Below are 20,553 nucleotides of genomic sequence, written 5' to 3'. Positions count from 1 at the left end.
AAGGGGCTGGTAGCTCCCCATCCAGCCTTGTTCTAAGGACGCTGGATAGGGGGAGACCTGGGGCAGAAACAGCAGATGAGGTGAGGGGTCTGAGCGCAGTGACAGGACTTCTGGATTTTTTCTACTCCTTCCCCAGGACCTGAGGCTTCAGAGAGAAGCCCTCCTGTCTGCAAAGGGCTTCCTGATATGGAGAAGGTCTGTGTGAGCTTGTGAATGCCTGGAGAAGAGGGAAGGGGTGGCCCTTGTAGGCCGCTAGGGGGCACTCTCCCAACCAAGAGTAGAAAAGGTGTCCCCCAAGGGACTTCAGGACTGAAGGACACTGAACTCCCACGCCCTGTTTTCTCTCTGTCCAACATGACCCCCACCAGCCCCTTGTTCCTCTCAGCTCACTCCCAAGGTTTTTTGTTTTGTTTTGTTTTGTTTGCGGTATGCAGGCCTCTCCCGTTGCGGAGCACAGGCTCCAGACGCGCAGGCTCAGCGGCCATGGCTCACAGGCCTAGCAGCTCCGCGGCATGTGGGATCTTCCCGGACCAGGGCGCGAACCCGCGTCCCCTGCATTGGCAGGCGGACTCTCAACCACTGCGCCACCAGGGAAGCCCACTCCCTAGGTTTTGCCAACAGGTGGGTAAGATTCTTCTCTGAGTGGCGGCGGCCAGGTGAGGTCACACCGCTGGAGAGGCCAAGGGACCTGAGGCATCACTGCCAATAACCTTTTGGTGTTGGAGGTCGTGGAGAAGGAGTGAGTGGGAAGCCCCTCACTTGCAAAACATGAAGAACCTTATAAGCAATCCCTGCTCCTTCCTATCTCCTCTGATTCCCCCCCATCCAAGAAAGCAGCCAAGACACAAGACAGGAGTTGAAGTTTATTCTTGGGAAGAACAAAGTCCCCCCAACCCTCCACATCCAGGAAGGCTTCCCCAGGGGGCCCTGCCCCTCCAAAAGGTCATCTCTCTTTTCTGAACCCCTGCTTCCACCAACACCCATTACGATGCTGCTACTTGGGTGAGAGGCTCCTCCAGGTACTGCACCAAGGCCTGGGCCTGCGAGAAAGGGAGGAGAAACCAGTCCCACACAAGGCCTGCCATTGGAGGGATCTTAAATTCAGGTCAACTCCTAATGCCGAGCCCCCAGCCCCCAGCCTCCAGTGTTAGCCCGCACCAGACGTGGATTGGGTGACACGAGAACGACTCTGGGAAGGTGGTGGGGATGGGAGTGGACACAATGACACAGCATGAAGGCTGGACCCAGGGTTTTACAGGGATGGGCACATACACACCTTGGCCTTGAGCATTCCGAAGCCAACAGTCTCCTTGGCATACATGCACAGTAGAAGGTTGGCCACTCGAGTGATGGCTACACGGCCCTCCTGGTGGGGGTGATATCAGGGGATGTGATGCTCTGCTTGCACCCTTTGCCCCGCTTCCCCCATGGGCTCTTCTTGAGAGAGACTGTATCTTCCTTCCATGTCCTGGGCACAGCAGGAGCTTCTGCTGGGGAACTTTGGCCACAGACCTGGACGTGAAGTTCTGAGGCCATTCCAGCCTCAGCACAGCCACCTACTAACCAAGTTGCCCTGGGAAACTCAATCTCCCAGAAGCTCAGTTACTCTTTCTGTAACCCGTACCTCACTCCAGCTGGTGAAGATGCTAATACACAGGAAGGAGTTTTGTATCTGCAAAGGGCTGTCCAGATGGGTGATGTTATTATTATGGCTTATTATACAGTTATTATCATTATGGTAAGGGAAGAGCAGTAACCCAACTTATACTTCTCCTCACTACCCAACGTAATGTTTTTCAAACTGTAGGTTTGGCCCCAGGGTTAACTGACCCCAGATCAATTAAGAAGTTGATCAGCATTAAAAGAAAAAAAAGGGGAATTCCGTGGTCCAGTGGTTAGGACTCGGCGCCATCACTGCTGGAGCCCAGGTTCAATTCCTGGTCGGGGAACTAAGATCCCGCAAGCTGTGCGGCACGGCCAAAAAAAAGAAGGGAAATGAAGTATATTGCATATAGTAAGGGAAGTACTGTTTCATGAAACTTTCATTTTACTGGACTCTGACTTAAAATATATTTCTTATGGCTGGGTTGTGGTCAGAACATTTGAAAGCTATCGCCTTTATAGCACCAGCTCTAGGGTAGGCACCCTAGGAATCATCAGTGGAACTAGTATCCTTGGTTAAGGAGGGAGTGAGGAAGAGGTAGGTGGCTGAGTTACAGTGGAAATCCTTCCTGGAGAGTTCAGTCTTGGGGCTTTTTCAATTTGGTTCAGCAAGCTTTCGCTAAGCATCCACTGTGTGCTTGGAACCAGGTGCTGCACCCCCTGCCTCTCTGGGTACCTCATCTACTAACCTCTCCCATTCTCATGCTACTCCAGCCACTTCAACTTTGTTGATCTCTGACCAGGCATCATTCTGCCTCAGGGCGTTTGCACTTACTGTTCTCTCTATCAGAAATGTTCTTGGACTTCCATGGTGGCGCAGTTGTTAAGGATCCACCTGCCAATGCAGGGGACACAGGTTTGAGCCCTGGTCCAGGAAGATCCCACATGCTGCGGAGCAACTAAGCCCATGAGCCACAACTACTGAAGCCTGAGTGCCTAGAGCCTGTGCTCCGCAACAAGAGAAGCCACCGCAATGAGAAGCCCGTGCACTTCAACAAAGAGTAGCCCCCTCTCACTGCAACTAGAGAAAGCCCGTGCGCAGCAACGAAGATCTGATGCAGCCAAAAATAAATAAATTAATTAAAAAAAAAAAAGAAATGTTCTTAACCCAGAGAGCCACATGGCTTGCCAACTTCCTTTAGATCTTTTAGATCTTTGATGAGATGTCACCTTTTCAGTGAGACAGTCCTTGACACAAACATCCTATCTCACTTACTTTTTGCTTTTTCTCCACAGCATTTTGAATACCTAACATACTACTTTTTACACTTACATACATATGTTACAAAACATATTTACGAACTTATTTTATGAACATACATATTTTACTTAATTTAAGGCATATGTAAGACTGTAAGCTGCATTAGGGCTGTAGTTTTTGTCTGTCTTGTTTGCTACTTTTTCCCCAGTCCTGAGAACACTGCAGGGATCTAAAAATTTGTTGACTGAACAGATAGAAAGGTGAATGAGACAGCTTCTGTTTCCAAGAAGTTCACAGTCTAATGGCCACTTCCCCTTTCTGGACTGCATCGCGTTCCTCTGTAAACTGAAGGGATTGGACTAGGGTCTGGAGACTCTGCCATGCTTCTGAGTCTGTGAATCTCAGATGACAACACTTTGTGTCTGCATATCACTCTACAGTTTATATCCACCCTTTCATTTGATCACAACAACCCTGTGTGCATGGTGTGGTGATGGGGATTATTGTTTTCACCTTGGAGGTGTGGTTAAGAAAGCCCAGAGAGGTTAAGTGACTTACCCAAGGTTCCACAAATGATAAGTGGCTAGCTGAGACCAGAAGCCCAGCCAGACCTCAGGTCCAGGACTCCTTTCTCATCACCACTTGATGCATAGGGTCCTGCCTATTATAAATGCTGCTGCAGACCGACTCTTAGTAATCTTCCAGAGATCCTGTCCCTGCCCCTCCAACCATCCAGGATGGGGTCCAGGTCGCCCCTTGGGGATGCCCTTAGAGAAAGAGGAAGTGGCTCCCTTCTCCATACCATGCAGTCCATGAGGATGAATTTGAGATTGTCTTCATTAAACGCTTGGTTCCCGTTCCGGTCGTAGGCCGCCCAGATGTTACTGGCGATGGCAGCGGTGACCCGGGCGTCCGTATCCCCGTAACCGGAGTAGGCCAACAGAGATCCCTCGTTATTCAGCAGCCTGGCGAAGGAGCAGGAGGGATATCAACGTGCTCAGGACGGGGAATCAAACGCCTGGGCTCCCATCCTAACTCCCGCCACTGGCCCTTCTAGAAAGCAAGCGTCTGGGCTGAGTGTGTGCTACAACGTGCCCCGAGCACCCACTACGTCGGTTTCTCTTTTCGAGAGGGGCCCTCCGGCCGGTTCACCTAGCTGCTGCTCCCTCTGCCACCTCCTCCCTTCCCCACCCCTCCCTCGGAGAGTCGCGCGCTGCCCCACGCCAGTGCTCGCCACTCGGGTTCTCGGTCCGCACTCACAGGGTGCTCTGGACGCCTCCAGTGTTGGCCTGGCTTAGCACCTGAGTCAAAGCCTTGGGACGCAGCATGCCTGCAGCTCCTATCCCTGGGCTTTTGCACCCAGATCCCCGAGTTTCCTACTGCTGCCCTCCGCCCGCCGCTTCCCGTAGTCCAGCTGCCCTGCTCCGGAACGCCCTGGGAGTTGTAGTTTTCTGGCCTGGCTTTGTGGTTCTGACTCAACCCCGCCCCACCGCGGAGTACCCTGGGAATTGTAGTTCTTTGCGATTTCGCGAGGCACCCTGGGAACTACAGTTCGTTTTTTCCAGTGCGACCACGCGGTTATGGGGGAAAAGAGCGGGAGAAAAAGGACAGAGGCAGTACTGGAAGGACATTTAACCCCCTCGGGCAGAGAAAAGTCATATCCGCTTGACAATTCACGATTCAGTAGTTAAAAGAAAATAAAATCCCTATATTTGTCGAGCACACCTTTGGTTACTTTTCAAAGTAAATTTCTACATTATGCACAGTTCTGTGAGATGAGGCGATAGATACTATTGAGGAAACCAAGGCTCAGAAGGGCCACGCAGGCAAAATTCAGGTCTCTAGAACTGTACTTAATAGACTTCGGGCAGGCCACTACTCTCAGGGGAATAAAGTCAATCCTAGAGACAAGGGTTTAGGTGGACATCCAGAAGTGGGAAAATTCAACCTCAAAGTCGGGAGAGGTCTCAGGCCTAGAAAGAATTTGGGCTTCCCGAGAAAGACCAGTTATCACAGGGAACGGAGATAAAGCGGCGACACAGAAAGTCCTTTGTCCCGGAACGGGACTTAACCCGCGGAGGGGCGGGGGCAGCTTTGGGCCCGGGTGGACTTCAACTCGGCTCGGGCGGGCTAGTTCGGCCCCCGTCCCGCAGTGACGGACACGCCCCGCCTCCGTCCTGAACCCCTCGGGGGCCGCAGCCCAGCAAGGCCCTGTCAAAGCTGCCGGACCCCGGGCTCAGTCCTGGGCGGACCCCGCTGCAGTGGCCCCCCCAGTCCGCCCGGGGCGCTGTGGCTGAGGCTGGTCCGGAGGGGGCGGTGAAACCTTGGGAAGGGGAGGGGAGAGGGGAGTGTTGGAGGCGCCGGAGCCGAGCCCGGACGGCCGGCCGGGCGGGGAGAAGGAGGAGCCGGGGCGGGCTGGCGGGCGGCCGGGTGGCGGCGGCGGCATGGCGGAGCCGAGCGGGGCCGAGACGAGGCCCCCCATTCGGGTCACCGTCAAGACCCCCAAGGACAAGGAGGAAATTGTGATCTGCGATCGAGCCTCGGTCAAAGAGGTAGTACGGGAGGCGGGGGTGGGGGTGAGTGCGGAGGAGGGGTCTGCGAAGAGGGGGGTGGCTCTGAGACGGTGCGGTGTACGGGAGGGCCGGGGAGAGGAGGGCGGGGGCCCAGCACGCACTCGGAGGAGCGGAAGGGAAGGGCAGGAGGGTAGGGGGCGTCCTGCGGGGGTGGTCTGGGGGAGCGTGGCGCGTGTTGGGGAAGGGAGGCCGGGGATTTGCCTTGTGGCCTGGGCTGGGGGCGTGGTGGAGAGTGCGAAGAGAACACCTTGCACAGGGAAGGGGGAAGGACCCTGGGTTTGAGGGGAGTATTCGCCCCAGTTACTGGTCGGGGTTCGAGGCGCCGAGTCAGAGTGGGGGCCGGGCAAGGAGCTGAGCGGGCGGGAGGCGCAGGTTGGGGGAGAGCTCCGGGCTGCTACTGTGCGCCTCAGAGAACGCCCAGCATTCTCACGCCCGGCCAGGGGGCAGGATTTCCCTCTGCCCGGATGTTTCCTACTCTTTCCAATCAAGGTGGTTACATTTGATTCTCAGCCCCTCTGGGATTTACACAGTGTGCAGTAGGTGCTCAATAAAAATGTGTTGAATGAGTGAAGGAGGGAATATTGCCTGTGTTCACCACCCCCCTGTGGCTGCTCCAGAATTTCACAGAGGCGGGGCTTAAGATAGGCGTCTGGTTGGAAGGGAGGGATCTGGAAGCTGCCTTTGCTTAACAAGTGCACTCTTTTTACTTAGAGTGTGGGTTTGATTTGGTTGGGTCGATAGGGGTGTTGCTGATAGATTTGGGGAGTCTAACTCTCCCCAAGCCATTCTTTAGTGCCGTCATTGCCCCTCCCCCCACCTTATAAAATGACTACATTCCAGAATTTAAATAATTTTTGCCTGCAAAGCTGAATTTGAAATCAGCCCTAATTGAGTGGCCCCATGTATTTGGTTAAAAGCCTGGGGCTTTGATGTCAAGACCTGAGTTCCAGTCTGCCCAGTGCAAGTTACCTAATTGTTCTGATCCTCAGTTTTCTCATCTTTAAAATGGAGATAATAATTAACATGTATCTCATGGGACTTAGACTCTTAACTAGTGAATAGTTAGTGCCGTTATAAGTAGGATCTATTTGTTGTAGTTGTTACAGGAACTCTGGGAATAAAGAGAGGAAAGAGAAGGCTGAAGGGAGATAGGGCCTAGGCCCAAGGCTGTTGAAGGAGTTAGGATGGAGAGAACTGCCCAGGTAGTATGCTCACAGGAAACTGGGTGGATGGACTGAAGAAGGAGTGGCAGATAGAAGCAAGGGCTTTCTAGGGTGGGAGACCCTGGGGTAGAGCTGAGAGGAGCTTCTCACTGGTCCACTCCTTGGTTAAGAAAGGGGCTGCTTATTGCAGCTGGAGGGATGCAGTCAGGACTGCTGAAAGGACTTCCCACGACTAGAGATGGGGGCAAGGGAATGCAGAGGCTTTGAAGAAGAGGCAGGGTCCCTGGTTGGAGGAGCCCAGGCAGCCTCCACAGTGACCTTTGCCTCTTGATCACAGTTCAAAGAGGAAATCTCCCGGAGATTTAAGGCTCAGCAGGATCAGCTGGTCCTGATCTTCGCAGGCAAGATCCTCAAGGATGGGGACACACTGAACCAGCATGGGATCAAGGATGGGCTCACTGTCCATCTGGTCATCAAGACCCCTCAGAAGTAAGTTCAGGAGAGGAGCACGTCCAGCTTCGGATTGGGCATTTTTTTCCCCATCTGATACTTTCTCACCCATTGTTCAACTGTACATCTAAGGCCTATGCCAAGGCCCAGGAAGGTGGCTCTTGGATGGATTGCCAGGAAGCCCTGTGATCTCATCTGCAGGGGAAGGGAACCTGATTTACCTCTCCCTGAATACCCTGAAGATAGAGAATACTCGCTCCTCTCTTCCTCTGTCTGATTTACTGATTGCCCCCAGCCTCACCCTGCCCCAGCCTCAAGGTTGCTTAGGAGGTGGCTTGGGTTAGGGCTGTACCTGCACAGCAAACATAGGAATCATTGTCTTCCCTTTTGTGTTCACTTCAACTAGGATTTTTCTTTCTGTCCTCAGGGTTCAAGATCCGGCTACTGCCACTGCTTCTTCCCCTTCCACTCCAGACCCAGCCTCAGCGCCCTCCACCACGCCTGCTTCACCCGCCACTTCTGCTCAGCCCTCCACTTCTGGCAGTGCCACTTCGGATACTGGCAGTGGAAGCCGAAGGAGCAGTGGCGGGGGTACCTCCCCAGGGACTGGGGAGGGACCTCCCAGTGCCACTGCATCCATACTCTGTAAGCCTTTAGTGTGGAAGGCACTGTCCTGTTTTGGGCTGTGGATTGTGGGAGAGCCAAGAGGGGAAAATATGGTCCCTGCTCCTGATTTGATGGGGATTGGGGACCCCTGGACATAGGGGTCCAGACATTGGTACTTGAGCCAAGAGGGGGAAGAAACCGGTTTGTGAGGGCTTCCCAGAAGAGGAGAGCATGGCAAAATGTTAAGAGTGAGGGGAGAGGGGCTTCCCTGGTGGCGCAGTAGTTGGGAGTCCGCCTGCCGATGCAGGCGGCGCAGGTTCGTGCCCCGGTCCTGGAGGATCCCACGTGCCGCGGGGCGACTGGGCCCGTGAGCCGTGGCCGCTGGGCCTGCGCGTCCAGAGCCTGTGCTCCGCGGCGGGAGAGGCCATGGCAGTGAGAGGCCCGCGTACCGCAAAAAAAAAAAAAGAGTGAGGGGAGAAATGGGGCTGGGGATGTGGGGAACCCTGGGTAAAGATATTGGAGTTTGGGAAAAAGGTGGGTCCAACAGTAGCCAGTTGGGGAATATTTATTTGCTCATTCAGTAAGCCATCACTGCTTACCCTCTCTGTGCTCAGTATTGTGCCCGCCTGTCAGCCTTGGCCATCAAAGAGGTCTCAGTCTAGTAGGCTCACATCTCTTTGCCAGCAGTGGATCAGGGCTGGGGCTGTGGAAATGATTGGAAAAGGGAGATGTGAGAAGCAGAAGGGGCCCATCCTGGAGACTTGACTTCAGTGGCTCTGGCCAGGTAGGGGAAGAGTCTTGTGACAGACTGTGACCCTGCCCCCTCCCCCCAGCTGGCTTTGGGGGCATCCTGGGCCTGGGCAGCCTGGGCCTGGGCTCTGCCAACTTCATGGAGCTGCAGCAGCAGATGCAGAGGCAGCTGATGTCCAATCCTGAGATGCTGTCGCAGATCATGGAGAACCCCCTGGTCCAGGACATGATGTCTAACCCCGACCTGATGCGCCACATGATCATGGCCAACCCCCAGATGCAGCAGCTGATGGAGCGGAACCCCGAGATCAGCCACATGCTTAACAACCCTGAGCTCATGAGGCAGGTGGGTCTGAGAGAAGGTTGGGATTGTGGAGGGCACCTGGTGCCCAGCTGTGCCCTGCCTGGCCTTTTCCCACCTTGTCCTACCTTGACTTGTTCATTCATTCATTCAGTCAGCAGCCATGTTTTGAGCCCTGGGGGTACAGTGATGAAAAGACATAGGCCTAGCTTTCCAGGAACTTCTGGTCTCAAAGGGAAGTGGGACAAGTAAGCAGGCTGTTATAATAAAGTGTGGTCAGTGCTATTACAGAGATAGTCACGGTATCCCCTAGAAGCACACAGAAGGGCTCCTGATCCTACCTGGGGCTCAGAGGAGGCCCTAAAGGAAGTGTCACCCAAGCAGAGACCCAAAAGAGGAAGAATGAACCAGAGGAAGAAAAAGAAAAGAGTATTCAGGGCTGAGGGACAGCAAGTACAAAGGCCTGGGAATGAAAGATAATAGGAGGATTGGGGAGCATTGTGTCTGGACAGGGCCTGGTGGGTAAGGGAGACCCAGGGGAGGTGATTTGGTGTTGGTCTTTGGGAGCTCCATCTCGTGGCCATCCACCAGGGAATGGGACGAGGGTAGACGATCTCAGCAGAGCTGTGGACACTAGTGCTAGACTCACCAGAAGATAAGTTCCAGAGGGCAAGGATTTGCAAGTGTTTTGTTCACTGCCTAGAACAGTGCCTGGTATATAGTAGTCACTCAATAAGTACTTATTAAATGAACGAATTGTGGGATAAGAGATCAGAATCTTATCATAGACATAAAAGTGTCTTAGAAGAGGCAAGTATGGAGCAAATTTGGGAGGAAGGACAGGGAAGGCATTCCAGGTTGGATGGGAACAAGAAGCAGCTATGCTCATTTTATTTGTTATGTACTGCTGTCCCCTAGAGCTGACATAGGTCACCCCTTCCTTATTGAAAGTGAGCTATTGGTTCCCAAGAGAAAGCCCCCATCCTGTTTCTCAAGATTCAGTGAGGCCAAAGACCTGGGGTGAGATCTAGAAGGTGTTGGTAGCATTGTCCCAGCTTGAATCCTTTCCCTCCCCAACTTGTCATTTACCAGAAGCCATAGTCTGGTCTCGATCAGACAGACCAATCTGGCCTTGAACCCTGTCTCCACCACTAACTGGCTGTGTGTCCCAGGCAATGAGTCTCTGAGCCTATTTCCTCATCTGCTAAATAGGGACAGAAATACCTACATGGGATGGTTATTGTGGGTATTAAATGATTTGAATTCTGTAAAGTACTTAGCCCAGTGCCTGTATGTCGTAACTGCTCAGTAGATGTTAATTTTCTCTTTTGCTTCTTCTTTTTTCTCATGTCCTTTCTTATTCAACTTCCTTGTGCTCCCTGACACTTCTGAGGATCCTCTGAACCTGAGGGAGGGAAGCTGCTGCCCTCACCCCATCTGGGATCATTGTACCCCCAAAAGTCAACCAGAATACCCATAGGGAGACAGGGTTAGAGCCAAGGTGACAGTAGAGGAAGGAAGTCCAGTTCACCCTACTCCCTGCCACTATGGGTCAGTTCCTAGGCCCTGGACCCTGGTCCTGATGCAGACCTCCTCATCAGGGCCCACTCTTTTCCAAGCTTGGTGATCCCCTGGTTCCAGGGCCATTCTCTCTCTTTCCCTTTTCCACCAGACGATGGAGCTTGCTCGGAATCCAGCCATGATGCAGGAGATGATGCGGAACCAGGACCGGGCCCTAAGCAACCTGGAGAGCATCCCTGGAGGGTATAATGCCCTCCGCCGCATGTACACGGACATCCAGGAGCCCATGTTTAGCGCTGCCCGGGAACAGGTGGGGCCAGGGGCTGGGCTGTGGGAGGGCAGTCTGGACTTAGGATTACCTACCCCAGACCCAGGCAAGACTGAGGTGCTGTCTGCTCCTCTTTCCTTCCCTAGCCCCCTGAGGGTGGGCCTTGGCTTAAAAGTGGTTCTCACGCTGCATAGCCAGGGATGGTCCAACTTGCATGGGACTGAGGCACTAGGGCAGAAGATAGCAGAGTTCCCTAGGGGAGTGGGCAATGGGTAGTATCCAAGGGATTTGACATTGTTCTGACAAACTTCTTGCACCAAGGGCTCAGAGGTTGTGGGGCACGCCTAGGGTCAAACAGCCAGCCCTAGCACAGTGTGTCTCAAGTGTGGTCCACAGATCACCTGCATCAGAATCACCTGGGGAGCTTGTTAACCATGAGATTCCTGGTCCCCACCTTTGAGCTACTTATTGAGTCAATCTCTGGAATCAAGTCCTGGGAATACACACTTTAAAAAAGGCTTTAAGAATTCTTTCCAAATATACAAAAAGTATAGCATTCTCTTGTATCCTTGTGGCCCTAAAATGTTGCCATATATAGTTTTAGTGTCTTTTTAGGTTCTTTTTTTAAAGTTTAGCTTACACTAAATACAGTATACATTTACCTGTTTCAAAACTCAAAAGTTACACAAAGTAAACAAAAGGGTATTTAAAAAGTATAGAAAGGTATATAGGCTCAACAAAAGTATACACAAGGGATCCTGCTGTTTCCATCTCCCAGCCACCTCTTTTCCACCCCAGAGTTAACAAATGTTGTTAGTATTTTGTATGTTTTCCTAGACGTATTAAACATTAGCAAATAAGATATTACACATAGAATTGCAGCCTTCACATACCCCTCCCCCATCTTATACCTCTCTTTCCCTCTCCGGAGCTAACTACCACCCTGAAGTTGGTGTTTGTCATTTCGATTCTTTTATTTACCTATGTATGAATCCATAAACAATCTCTGGCCTTGTTTTGCATATTTTCAACCTTATAGAAGTGCTATCATGCTGTTCATATAATTTTAAACTTTTTAAAAAAATCTAAAAATGTTTTATTGAAGAATAATATAGTTGCAGAAAGGTGCACATATCATAAGTGTAGAGCTTGATGGATTTTCACAGACTGAACGCCCCACCATCCCCGACCAGCACCCAAGTGGGAGGGTGGGGCCTCACATTCCTTCTTCCTTGTGGAAAGGAAAAAGCACCATATCCTGAGTGGCCCGTGCTATCCCAGCAGATTCCTTGTTCATGCCGTCTCTGCCCTACACCAAGTCTCCACAGATGAGTGTGCCTTGTTGACCCTGTTCCTACGATGATGCCACATTGTCTTAATTAAGTCTGGGCATCAGGTAGGGTGAACCTCCCCTCCCCCCTTCCAGCTTATACTTCACCATCCTCTTGGTTATTCTTGCCATTGCTCTTTCAAATTTTAGAAAGTGCTATAGGGATCAACTGTGAGTTTTTAAAGAACTTAATTTATTTTAAGTTTAATTTTATATAAGTATTTAATTAAAAATGTATATCAAAGTAATGTATGTACCTGGTTAAAAAAAAATTCAGGTAGTTGAGCAAGGCTTTATAACAAGCACCCAGCTAATTCTGATGTACTCTAAGGTGTGTGAACCACTGGTTCAACTAAAAGAACATAACGTTTGGCATCAACAAACCTGGATTCAAATACCTGCTCCATCATACTTCAGTGGTGTGATCTTAAGTGAGTTGCTTAACCTCCCTGAGTCTTCACTTCCTCATTTGCAAAATGGAGACAATGTGTTATAGCAGTATTCTCAATCATTTTGGTCTCTGGACCCCTTTATTTATTTTTTGTTTAATTTTTAAAAAAAAATTTTTTTTTTTTTTTTTGGCCACACCGTGTGGAATGCGGGAGTCTTAGTTCCCCAACCAGGGATTGAACCCGAGCCCCCTGCAGTGGAAGCTCAGAGTCCTAACCACTAGACCGCTAGGGAATTCCCCTCTGAACCCCTTTATACACTTAAAAATTATTGAGGACTCCAGAAGCTTTTGTTTTTGTGGGTTAGGCCTATTGATATTCACTGTATCTGAAATTAAAGCTGAGAAGTAAAAAAAAATTATTAACTCATTTAAAAATAACAATCCATTATACATTAACATAAATAGCATATTCTTTTGAAAAATAACTTTATTTTCCAAAACAATACTTTAGAGGAAAGAATGGCCTTGTTTGACTTTTTTGCAGATCTCTTGAATGTCTGGCTTACTACAAGACAGCTGGATTCTCAGATCTGCTTCTGCATTCAGTCCATTGCAATGTCACATGTTACATAGCCTTTGGAAAACTCCACTGAATACTTATGAGAGAATGAGAGTGAAAAAAGCAAATAACATCTTAGGATTATAAAAATGGTTTGTAAACCTTGCAGGGGTCCTAGGACCACACTTTGAGAACTGGTGTATTAGAGGGATATTGTAAACATTAGAATAAATGGGTCAGGCACATAGTAGGTGCTCAATAAATGGCAGCTATTATAACTTTTGGGAGTTCAGGGAAAGAAATTCAGGCCTTAGGGTGTATGGGGAAGAGCAAAGCAGGACCCAGAACTAGGTGGGTTTGGGTGCTAGGCAAGTTAACCTGAACAGGAAATCTGAAACGTTGACAAAGACTGAAACTGTGGTGCATGAACCCTGGCCTGCAATCCCTGTTACCTGAACAGGTATCTGGTAGGGTGAAGGAACCACAGCTCAGAGCAGGAGGGTCCTTGGTCAACCCTGGTCCCCACGACCCACTTTGAATAAACAGGAAAAGTGACTGGATACGAAACTCCATGGTGGGGAGGGGCTGAGGCTGCTCAGGTACCTCCTGCGTGGGTGTTGGCGGGTCCAGAGGGAGGACATGTGGGTGCTGCCGTGGGCAGCCCACCATATGGTGGGGTGCAGACCCTGAGACGATCCTGGATAACATAGTTGGGGGCCTGGTGCTGAGGGGGACTGTTTAGCTGAAGCAACCAGTCTGAGGAGATAGGCTGTGGGGAGGGAGGGGAAGGAGAAGATTACATGGAGGAAGCAACAGAAGGAGAAGACCTAGGGAAGTGTGCTTAGCCAGAGGTGTGCTCAGCCAGAGGTGTGCTCAGCCAGAGGTGTGCCCACTAAGGGGCTCCATTGTGGTGTGCCTGGATGGACAGAATGCCACGTGGGGGACCTGGGGGTGAGGGAGAGGGTTCAGTGGAGTTAGTCTTAGACCAAGGTGGCTGGAAAAGGGAGAGCTAGAGGCAGATCGGGGTCAAAGTAGAGAGCCAGCTCCCATCAAGCCAATAATTACCTATTGAGCACCTACTAGTGTCAGGGGCCAGGGGTGCCAAGGTGAATCTGACATCGTCTCTGCCCCTTAAGAGCTAAGGAAAACAAATATCTCACTACACAATGGGAAAGGTGTGTGTAAAGTATTGATACTATAGAGCACAGAGGAGATTAGATACCAAATATTTAGAGCCACCAGGGGAGAAGTGACGTTTCCAGTTATCTGAGGGGTTCAGTTATCCAGTCATCAGCAGGCAGCTCCCACCCTGCAGGATGAGGGTGAAGTTGCCCATTGTGGGGCTAGAAATTGACCTGAGGACCTCCAAGGTTTTAGATCTCTCTCCCTTTCCCGGGGAAGGGGAGGCTATTAGGTGAGAAGAAAGAAAGGGCCTAGCCCTTAAGGATTTGTTTCAGTCCTTAACCCAAAACCTTTCCCTCCTCCCAGTTTGGCAACAATCCCTTCTCTTCCCTGGCCGGGAACTCCGACAGCTCATCCTCCCAGCCTCTGCGGACTGAGAATCGAGAGCCCCTCCCTAACCCCTGGAGCCCCTCGCCCCCCACCTCCCAGGCCCCCGGGTCCGGTGGGGAGGGCACCGGAGGATCGGGGACCAGCCAGGTGCACCCGACAGTCTCGAACCCCTTTGGGATCAATGCGGCTAGCCTGGGGTCAGGTATGTCCTAGGGTGGAAGGAGCTTAGTGGGGTCACCAGGGCAGTCCCTCTGCCCCAGGACTGAATGGGGTTCACACTGCTCCAGAATATTGAAGACAGAGGTGAGACTGTATTGAAGCCACAGAGGGGGCTCTGTAGCCTGGAGTAGTGGCTCGACCCCTCAGGGTAAGGGTTGGTTCTGGCCCTGTCCTGTTGTCCCTAGGAGTGACCTAAGTAAAGGCTTATGAGTAAACCAGGCCCCACTTCCTAAGCTCTTTCAACACTGCTGGTACTATCCAGAGTAAATGGGTCAGACTGGGAATGGGGTGTGGGAGAGGAATCAGGGGGCAGGTAGATGTGGGCTGGGGGAGAGGGATGTGCAGAGCTGCCTTGTACAGAGGTGCAGGTTATGCACTGCACAACCCTGGGAGATGCCCCATTTGTCTGGACTATGACTATACATATGGCTCTAGGGATGTGTGGTAGATGCTCTGATTTCTCTGTACCCTGGGGAGCATCTTGATTGGGAAAGTCCCTTCCCCTCTGTGTGCTTATTTCATAAATAAGGTACTTGAACCTGATCCATGGTTTTAAAATTGTACATCTGAGTCTTGAGGGCTCTGGCCCATCTCCAGGATGAGGGAAGACCAAAAGCGAAAGGCTCCAGGCCTCCTGCCCTGGCTCCAACCAGACCACTGACATACTTGGTTTCCAAGTGAGATTTGGTTTGAGGAAAGGGTCTCTGCTGCTAAGACAAGTTTGAAAACCATTGAACTGGATGATCTTTAGTCAAATCCTTTCCAACTCTGACATCTGACCTGTGGCAGGAACAGTCCAGAGGGGCATGAATCAGATCCAGTTTGCAACTTGCTTGTCCTTAGCAGAGTAGTTGGGGAAGGGGCCAGGACAAAGCCGGGCGAGATGACCTCGGAGTCAAGAGAGACTTGGACCCACGCCCCAGTACTTGGGTGCCCATTTGACTGTTGCCTCTCTGAGTTTTGTAACCACTCAGTGCCTGAAGTAATGTAGATGGAAGTGAGGCATCTGGTTTCCATCTGGACCCCTTTTCTCTGGTTTTTTCCTTCTTGTCCTAGGGATGTTCAACAGCCCGGAAATGCAGGCCCTCCTCCAGCAGATCTCTGAGAACCCCCAGCTGATGCAGAATGTGATCTCAGCCCCCTACATGCGCAGCATGATGCAAACGCTTGCCCAGAACCCCGACTTTGCTGCTCAGGTATGGAACTGGCACGAGGGGAGTGTGTTGGGGGCTGTTGCTTGCGATGATCAAAACGCTCTGGAGCCAGACCGCCGAGTTTCTGTATTGAGCTCTGCCACTTCCTAGCTGCGTGAGCCAAGCAAGTTATTTAACCCCAGTTTCCTCCTCTGTAAAATGGTAATAACAATAGTTCCTGCCTCAGAGAGTTGTGAGCGTTGAGTTAATACCATAAAGTGTTTAGAACATGGCATGGCACGTAGTAAGCCCTACGTACTCGGAAATGTTAGCTGTCATCATCCTCGTCAGACTGGCTCCTGACTCTCGTCCTCGTCCAGAGTATAGTTCCATTTCCTCTCACTGTCCCACTTAGGCCTTCAGGATACTTTGAGAGCCTTGGAAAAGCTGGCCAGATTTCCTGCAGTGGAGGGGGTGCCAAGGGAGATGAGGCCGTGGGGGCATTCTGGGGGTGGGTAGGCCCAGGCCTCCCCTACTGCCTTCACCCTGGCAGATGATGGTGAACGTGCCGCTCTTCGCGGGGAACCCCCAGCTGCAGGAGCAGCTCCGCCTGCAGCTCCCAGTCTTCCTGCAGCAGGTGAGTGAGGAGCCTAGACGGGCGGAGGTTGAGGGCCGGGGTAGACCCCGAGGCCCAGTGGGTGGAACTTAAAGGAGGGGCCGCGCTTGGCTCTGGACTCAGGGTGTAGGCTGCCTCCTGTCTCCTGGTACCTCCTGTTGCCTTTCTCTGCTGTTTCCCACCAGATGCAGAACCCGGAGTCACTCTCCATTCTTACCAATCCCCGAGCCATGCAGGCGCTGCTGCAGATCCAGCAGGGACTGCAGACCTTGCAGACCGAGGCCCCCGGACTGGTACCCAGGTGAGGGTCGGTGGCAGGTGGGCGGCAAGGTTCTGGCTACTCCTCCCCCTCAACCCCTTTCCCTGCCACTCTCTGAGCAGCCCTTGTGTCTCTGAGGGTCTTTTTCCTGTTCCTTCCAACTGCTTTTCCTTCTGGATCTCACATTGCCATCCCTTTCTCAGAGGCCATCTCCCACCTCTCGGTCTCTCCTGCCTGCAGCCTTGGCTCTTTTGGGATGTCCCGGACCCCAGCCTCCTCTACAGGCAGCAACGCTGGGTCTGCGCCTGAGGCCCCCACCTCCTTGCCAGCCCCGCCAGCCACATCCTCTCCAACAGGGGCCTCCAGTGCTCAGCAGCAGCTCATGCAGCAGATGATCCAGCTTTTGGCTGGAAGTGGAAACTCACAGGTACATGGGGCAGCGGGGCTGGCGCTGGGACCCTGCAGTGTTCAGGGTGGCAGTAGAATGGAGACAGCAGAGCAGGCTTTGGAGTCAGCCAGACCTGGCTTTGGTTCCTGGTCTGCTACTTTCTAGCCTTGGGCAAGTTACCGACCTTCGTAAGTTTAGTTTCCACAGCTGTGAAATGGAGATGAGACTAGTAATGGCCCTTACTGGGTCAGCTGGGTACTGGTCGGTGTGCCTTATGTATAAGAGCTCATTTACTTTATTCTCCACAACAGCCTTGCCAGGAAGCTATTATTATTATTTCTGTGTTACAAAAGGGGAAAACTAAAGCCCAGAGAGGTTAAGTGGCTTGCTCAGAGTCGCATATCTAGTAAGTAATGGAGCTAAAATTCAAACTGAGGCATGCTGGCTCCCGAATTTACACTTTAACTACTGTTACACCACTTCTGCTTATATCAGAGGACCCTTTTGATAATTAAAGTAGCCTCCCTCTCTGTGACAAGAGAGGAGGATTCTGGGAGGTGAGGTGACCAGAGCCGTGGGCCACATAGTCAAGGCCTGGGGTTTGGGGGAGGAGCAGGGATGAGCCCCTTAACCCTTCTATGGCCTCTGTGACTCATCTGGGAAAAACCTTTCAACAGGAATATAAGTGTGCCCAGCTCTGTGCAAGGCACTGAGGGGGCTGGATGAAGGGATCCCCAAGGCCCAGTCCAGCTTAAATTGTGTGGACCGTGATGAAAAACAGCACGGAGCATTGGAAACGGCTCTTGTACTGCGTGTTGGGGGCCTCTGTGATTGCTGTGCTCCTTTCAGCTCTGAGTTTTCTGTTCATGATCTAGGCTAGTGCCTCCTAAACATGCCTAGGGGAAAACATTTCCAGGAGATGTTTATAGGAGTGTCAAAAACGAAAAGCTTTCTCTTTCGTAAATAACCGTGTTTGTTGATTGGTTAAACACAATTAGCAGGTTCTTGCTTTCCTGGGGCCCTTCTCTGACCTTTACTATGGCCATGTGTGTGTTGACTGCCAGGAAGGAGGGGGTTTGGAGGTGGTATTTATCAACCACAGAACATTTGGCTTTTGGATTGCCTGTTAACATCTCCAGAGTGTTGATGGAAAGCAGTTGGGAATATCGGCTGATCTAGGCCTATCCATTACTTCGAAATCTTAAGAAAGATGCCCCCCATCTTATGATGACACAGTTGTTTAGTGACTTGGGACGCCGGCTCCTTGGCCTCTGTTTGCAGCTCACCGACCCCTGCCCCATTGGTTGATTCTGAGGATGTCTTCTTCTCACCATTATAAACGCTCAGAATCAGATAGGCCCCCTGGCGTTGGTCCTGTGCCCGCTTCAAAAGGCCTGTCCCCTCCAGGTGCAGACGCCAGAAGTGAGATTTCAGCAGCAGCTGGAGCAGCTCAACTCCATGGGCTTCATCAATCGTGAGGCCAACCTGCAGGCCCTGATCGCCACAGGAGGGGACATCAACGCAGCTATCGAGAGACTCCTGGGCTCTCAGCTGTCCTAATCCCTCGGCCCGTGCCTCCTGCCTGTCCCGTCCCTCGATGCCAGCGTTTGGTTCCGACCCTCTGCAGCTTGTCATCCCTTCTGTCTTCTCCCTTGTCCTCTCCAGACGGCAGGGTGACTTTAGAGGCGTGGGCCCCAGCCCCGTAGCTCTGAGAATTCCAGTTTTACTTCTGCACCTCTTGTAGAACCTTCTCTCCTGGTCCTGCTTTAGCAGAGCTATTTAAACAGTTCTCACAGTTTTGTTGATTGGCCCCTCCTCCTTGGCCCTCCCCGCCTTCACCTTTGCAACCTTCAGACTTCTCAGTGGCAGTGCAGAGCTGAAGGAGGAACCGACTCTCTGCTTTACTGGAACAGGGTCTTCCTTCTGAACCACTAGGGTTTTGCTTGTCTTATGTTTACTTTTGGTAACTCTTCCTTCTTTCTCTCCCCCATCCCCTCCCACCTCTAGCCTAACCAATGCTAGACTTCCATGCTCCGAAGGAGGGGCAGGTGAAACAGGCTGTGATTTTCCTCCTCACCCCCTGTTCTGTTCACTTCATCCAGCACTTTTTCATGGGGTCTGTTGGGACTTCCAGAGGAAGGAAGATGCCTGTTCTCCCCGTTTGAAGGGAGAGGTGAGACACAGCCCTTTGGAGCACGAATTAACAGGCCCTGGACCAGCCCAATGAGGGGAGGAGGGAATGAGATTTTCTGGAGGAAGGCAATCAGGGAAAGAGCCTGAGTAGAGGACTTGGAAGTTGGAACTGACAGTTAGGGAATGGAAGAACTAATAGTTCTTTTAGGCCGGAGAGTCCAGGCTCAGGCCTGGCAAAGGAGACTTAAGAGATGTTGACGGAATTTGAGTGGAAGAAAAGGGCTCAATGAAGCTAAACAATACGGCTCACAAGGGGTTATGTTGGTTCCGTTTCCACAAACACACATGCTTATATATATACACACACATTTCCATGAACCCAGGACCTGTCTGTGTCTCCAGGTACCAGTAATTTAAGCTCCCCTCAAAAGACATGAAGAGGATTGGGGTCTGTCTTAGCAGTGGGTGTGTGTGGGGGTGGGTGGGTGCATGCATGCATGCACGCACACATGTGCATGTGAGTTGAGTGGGAGGGTGGATCCCTTGTCGATTTCTGGTTTAGAGTTTTCTCCCACCAGAGAGAAGTAGGCAAAAGGGCCAGTCTAGGTCAGGAATAAATACAGCCTGGAGAGCTAGATCCCCTGGGCTTCTGGATACTGGGTAAGCCAAGGGTAGTGTGGGTACCTCTTCTGAAGCTGTCAGGGCTGTGACCAGCACCCTTATTACCCCTCCCCTCATTGCTTCGGGAAATAGTAGGGGAGGAGTCTTTCCCTCTAGAACCCCTGGCCTTTGGCGTCTTAGCTCCTGCCCTTTGAGTTTTCACTGTTTCCCTCCAGGCCAGAAAGTTCTATTTGAGGAAGGAAAGGAGAGGGCAGCAATGATGCCTTTGATCTGGAATTGGACATTGCTCTATTGGAGCACAGAGGAGGCTCGTATCACCTCCTCTATCTGCTACTTAGCCCAGCTGCTTGGAGGATCCATTGCTGGGAATATGGAGGCAAGAGGAACAGAATTTTCTCCAAGTGGGAAAGGGTCTCAAGCAGTCCAGAGAGGATGTCTGTGTGGCTTTCCCTCCCTACCTCCCCCAACTCCCACACTGGCCTTTGTAAATAAATGGTGTGGTCTTTGTTGTGAGGGTGTCTTGGTGTTTGTTTTCTGGGGGAGAGGAGGCTGGCTGAAGACAACTTCTTGGTTTTAGAGGACTTTTGTAAAGTGGGATCTAGAGGAATTTGAAGTTGGGTTCGGTTACCACAGGTGTTCAGAAACATCGAAGATAAAGGGATAACTGATCGTGGGGATATCTATAATCTGTAGTTTAGGAATGGGAAGGATTGCTTTCTTCTACTCCCCATCGCCAGACCATAAGTTATCAGATCCCACCCCTGCTCCCCCATAGGTCAGGGCTGGGAGAAGAATGTATGAAAGGTGCCGGGAATATGGCTAAGTCCTTACTTCCATCCTCTGATCTTTTGGCAAGACTGCCCTCTCCTTACCCCAGGGAAAAAGGTCAAAACAAGA

The 20,553-nt window shown here is 51.5% G+C and overlaps 2 protein-coding genes across 5 annotated transcripts; one reads left to right on the top strand and one right to left on the bottom strand.

Moving 5' to 3' along the window:
- Positions 1-850: 850 nt before the first annotated feature.
- On the bottom strand, positions 851-4,310 carry LAMTOR2 (late endosomal/lysosomal adaptor, MAPK and MTOR activator 2). Its single transcript, XM_067728153.1, has 4 exons — positions 4,124-4,310; positions 3,666-3,828; positions 1,277-1,366; positions 851-1,040 (listed from the first exon to the last, which is right to left on the bottom strand). Exons 1-4 carry the CDS (start codon positions 4,189-4,191, stop codon positions 984-986), a joined length of 378 nt encoding a protein of 125 aa, XP_067584254.1. The 5' UTR covers positions 4,192-4,310; the 3' UTR covers positions 851-983.
- Positions 4,311-5,238: 928 nt separating this feature from the next.
- Positions 5,239-20,169, top strand: UBQLN4 (ubiquilin 4). Of its 4 annotated transcripts, none has more exons than XR_010941143.1 (11): positions 5,240-5,415; positions 6,937-7,088; positions 7,477-7,694; positions 8,489-8,751; positions 10,379-10,537; positions 14,264-14,489; positions 15,563-15,702; positions 16,193-16,276; positions 16,441-16,556; positions 16,718-16,941; positions 18,310-18,447. XR_010941143.1 is itself a non-coding variant. In XM_067728148.1 (11 exons), the coding sequence occupies exons 1-11, from the start codon at positions 5,308-5,310 to the stop codon at positions 18,460-18,462; spliced, it is 1,806 nt and encodes a 601-aa protein (XP_067584249.1). In that variant the 5' UTR covers positions 5,243-5,307; the 3' UTR covers positions 18,463-20,169. The 4 variants fall into 4 exon arrangements, 2 of the variants coding, with proteins under 2 accessions (XP_067584250.1, XP_067584249.1); XM_067728148.1 differs by having other exon boundaries at positions 5,243-5,415; positions 16,755-16,941; positions 18,310-20,169; XR_010941144.1 differs by lacking the exon at positions 16,193-16,276 and having other exon boundaries at positions 5,239-5,415.
- Positions 20,170-20,553: the final 384 nt, after the last annotated feature.

The sequence above is a fragment of the Pseudorca crassidens genome, chromosome 2 (genome assembly GCF_039906515.1).
Source record: "Pseudorca crassidens isolate mPseCra1 chromosome 2, mPseCra1.hap1, whole genome shotgun sequence".
Taxonomy (NCBI): Eukaryota; Metazoa; Chordata; class Mammalia; order Artiodactyla; family Delphinidae; genus Pseudorca; species Pseudorca crassidens.
This window is presented reverse-complemented; position numbering and strand designations above follow the sequence as displayed.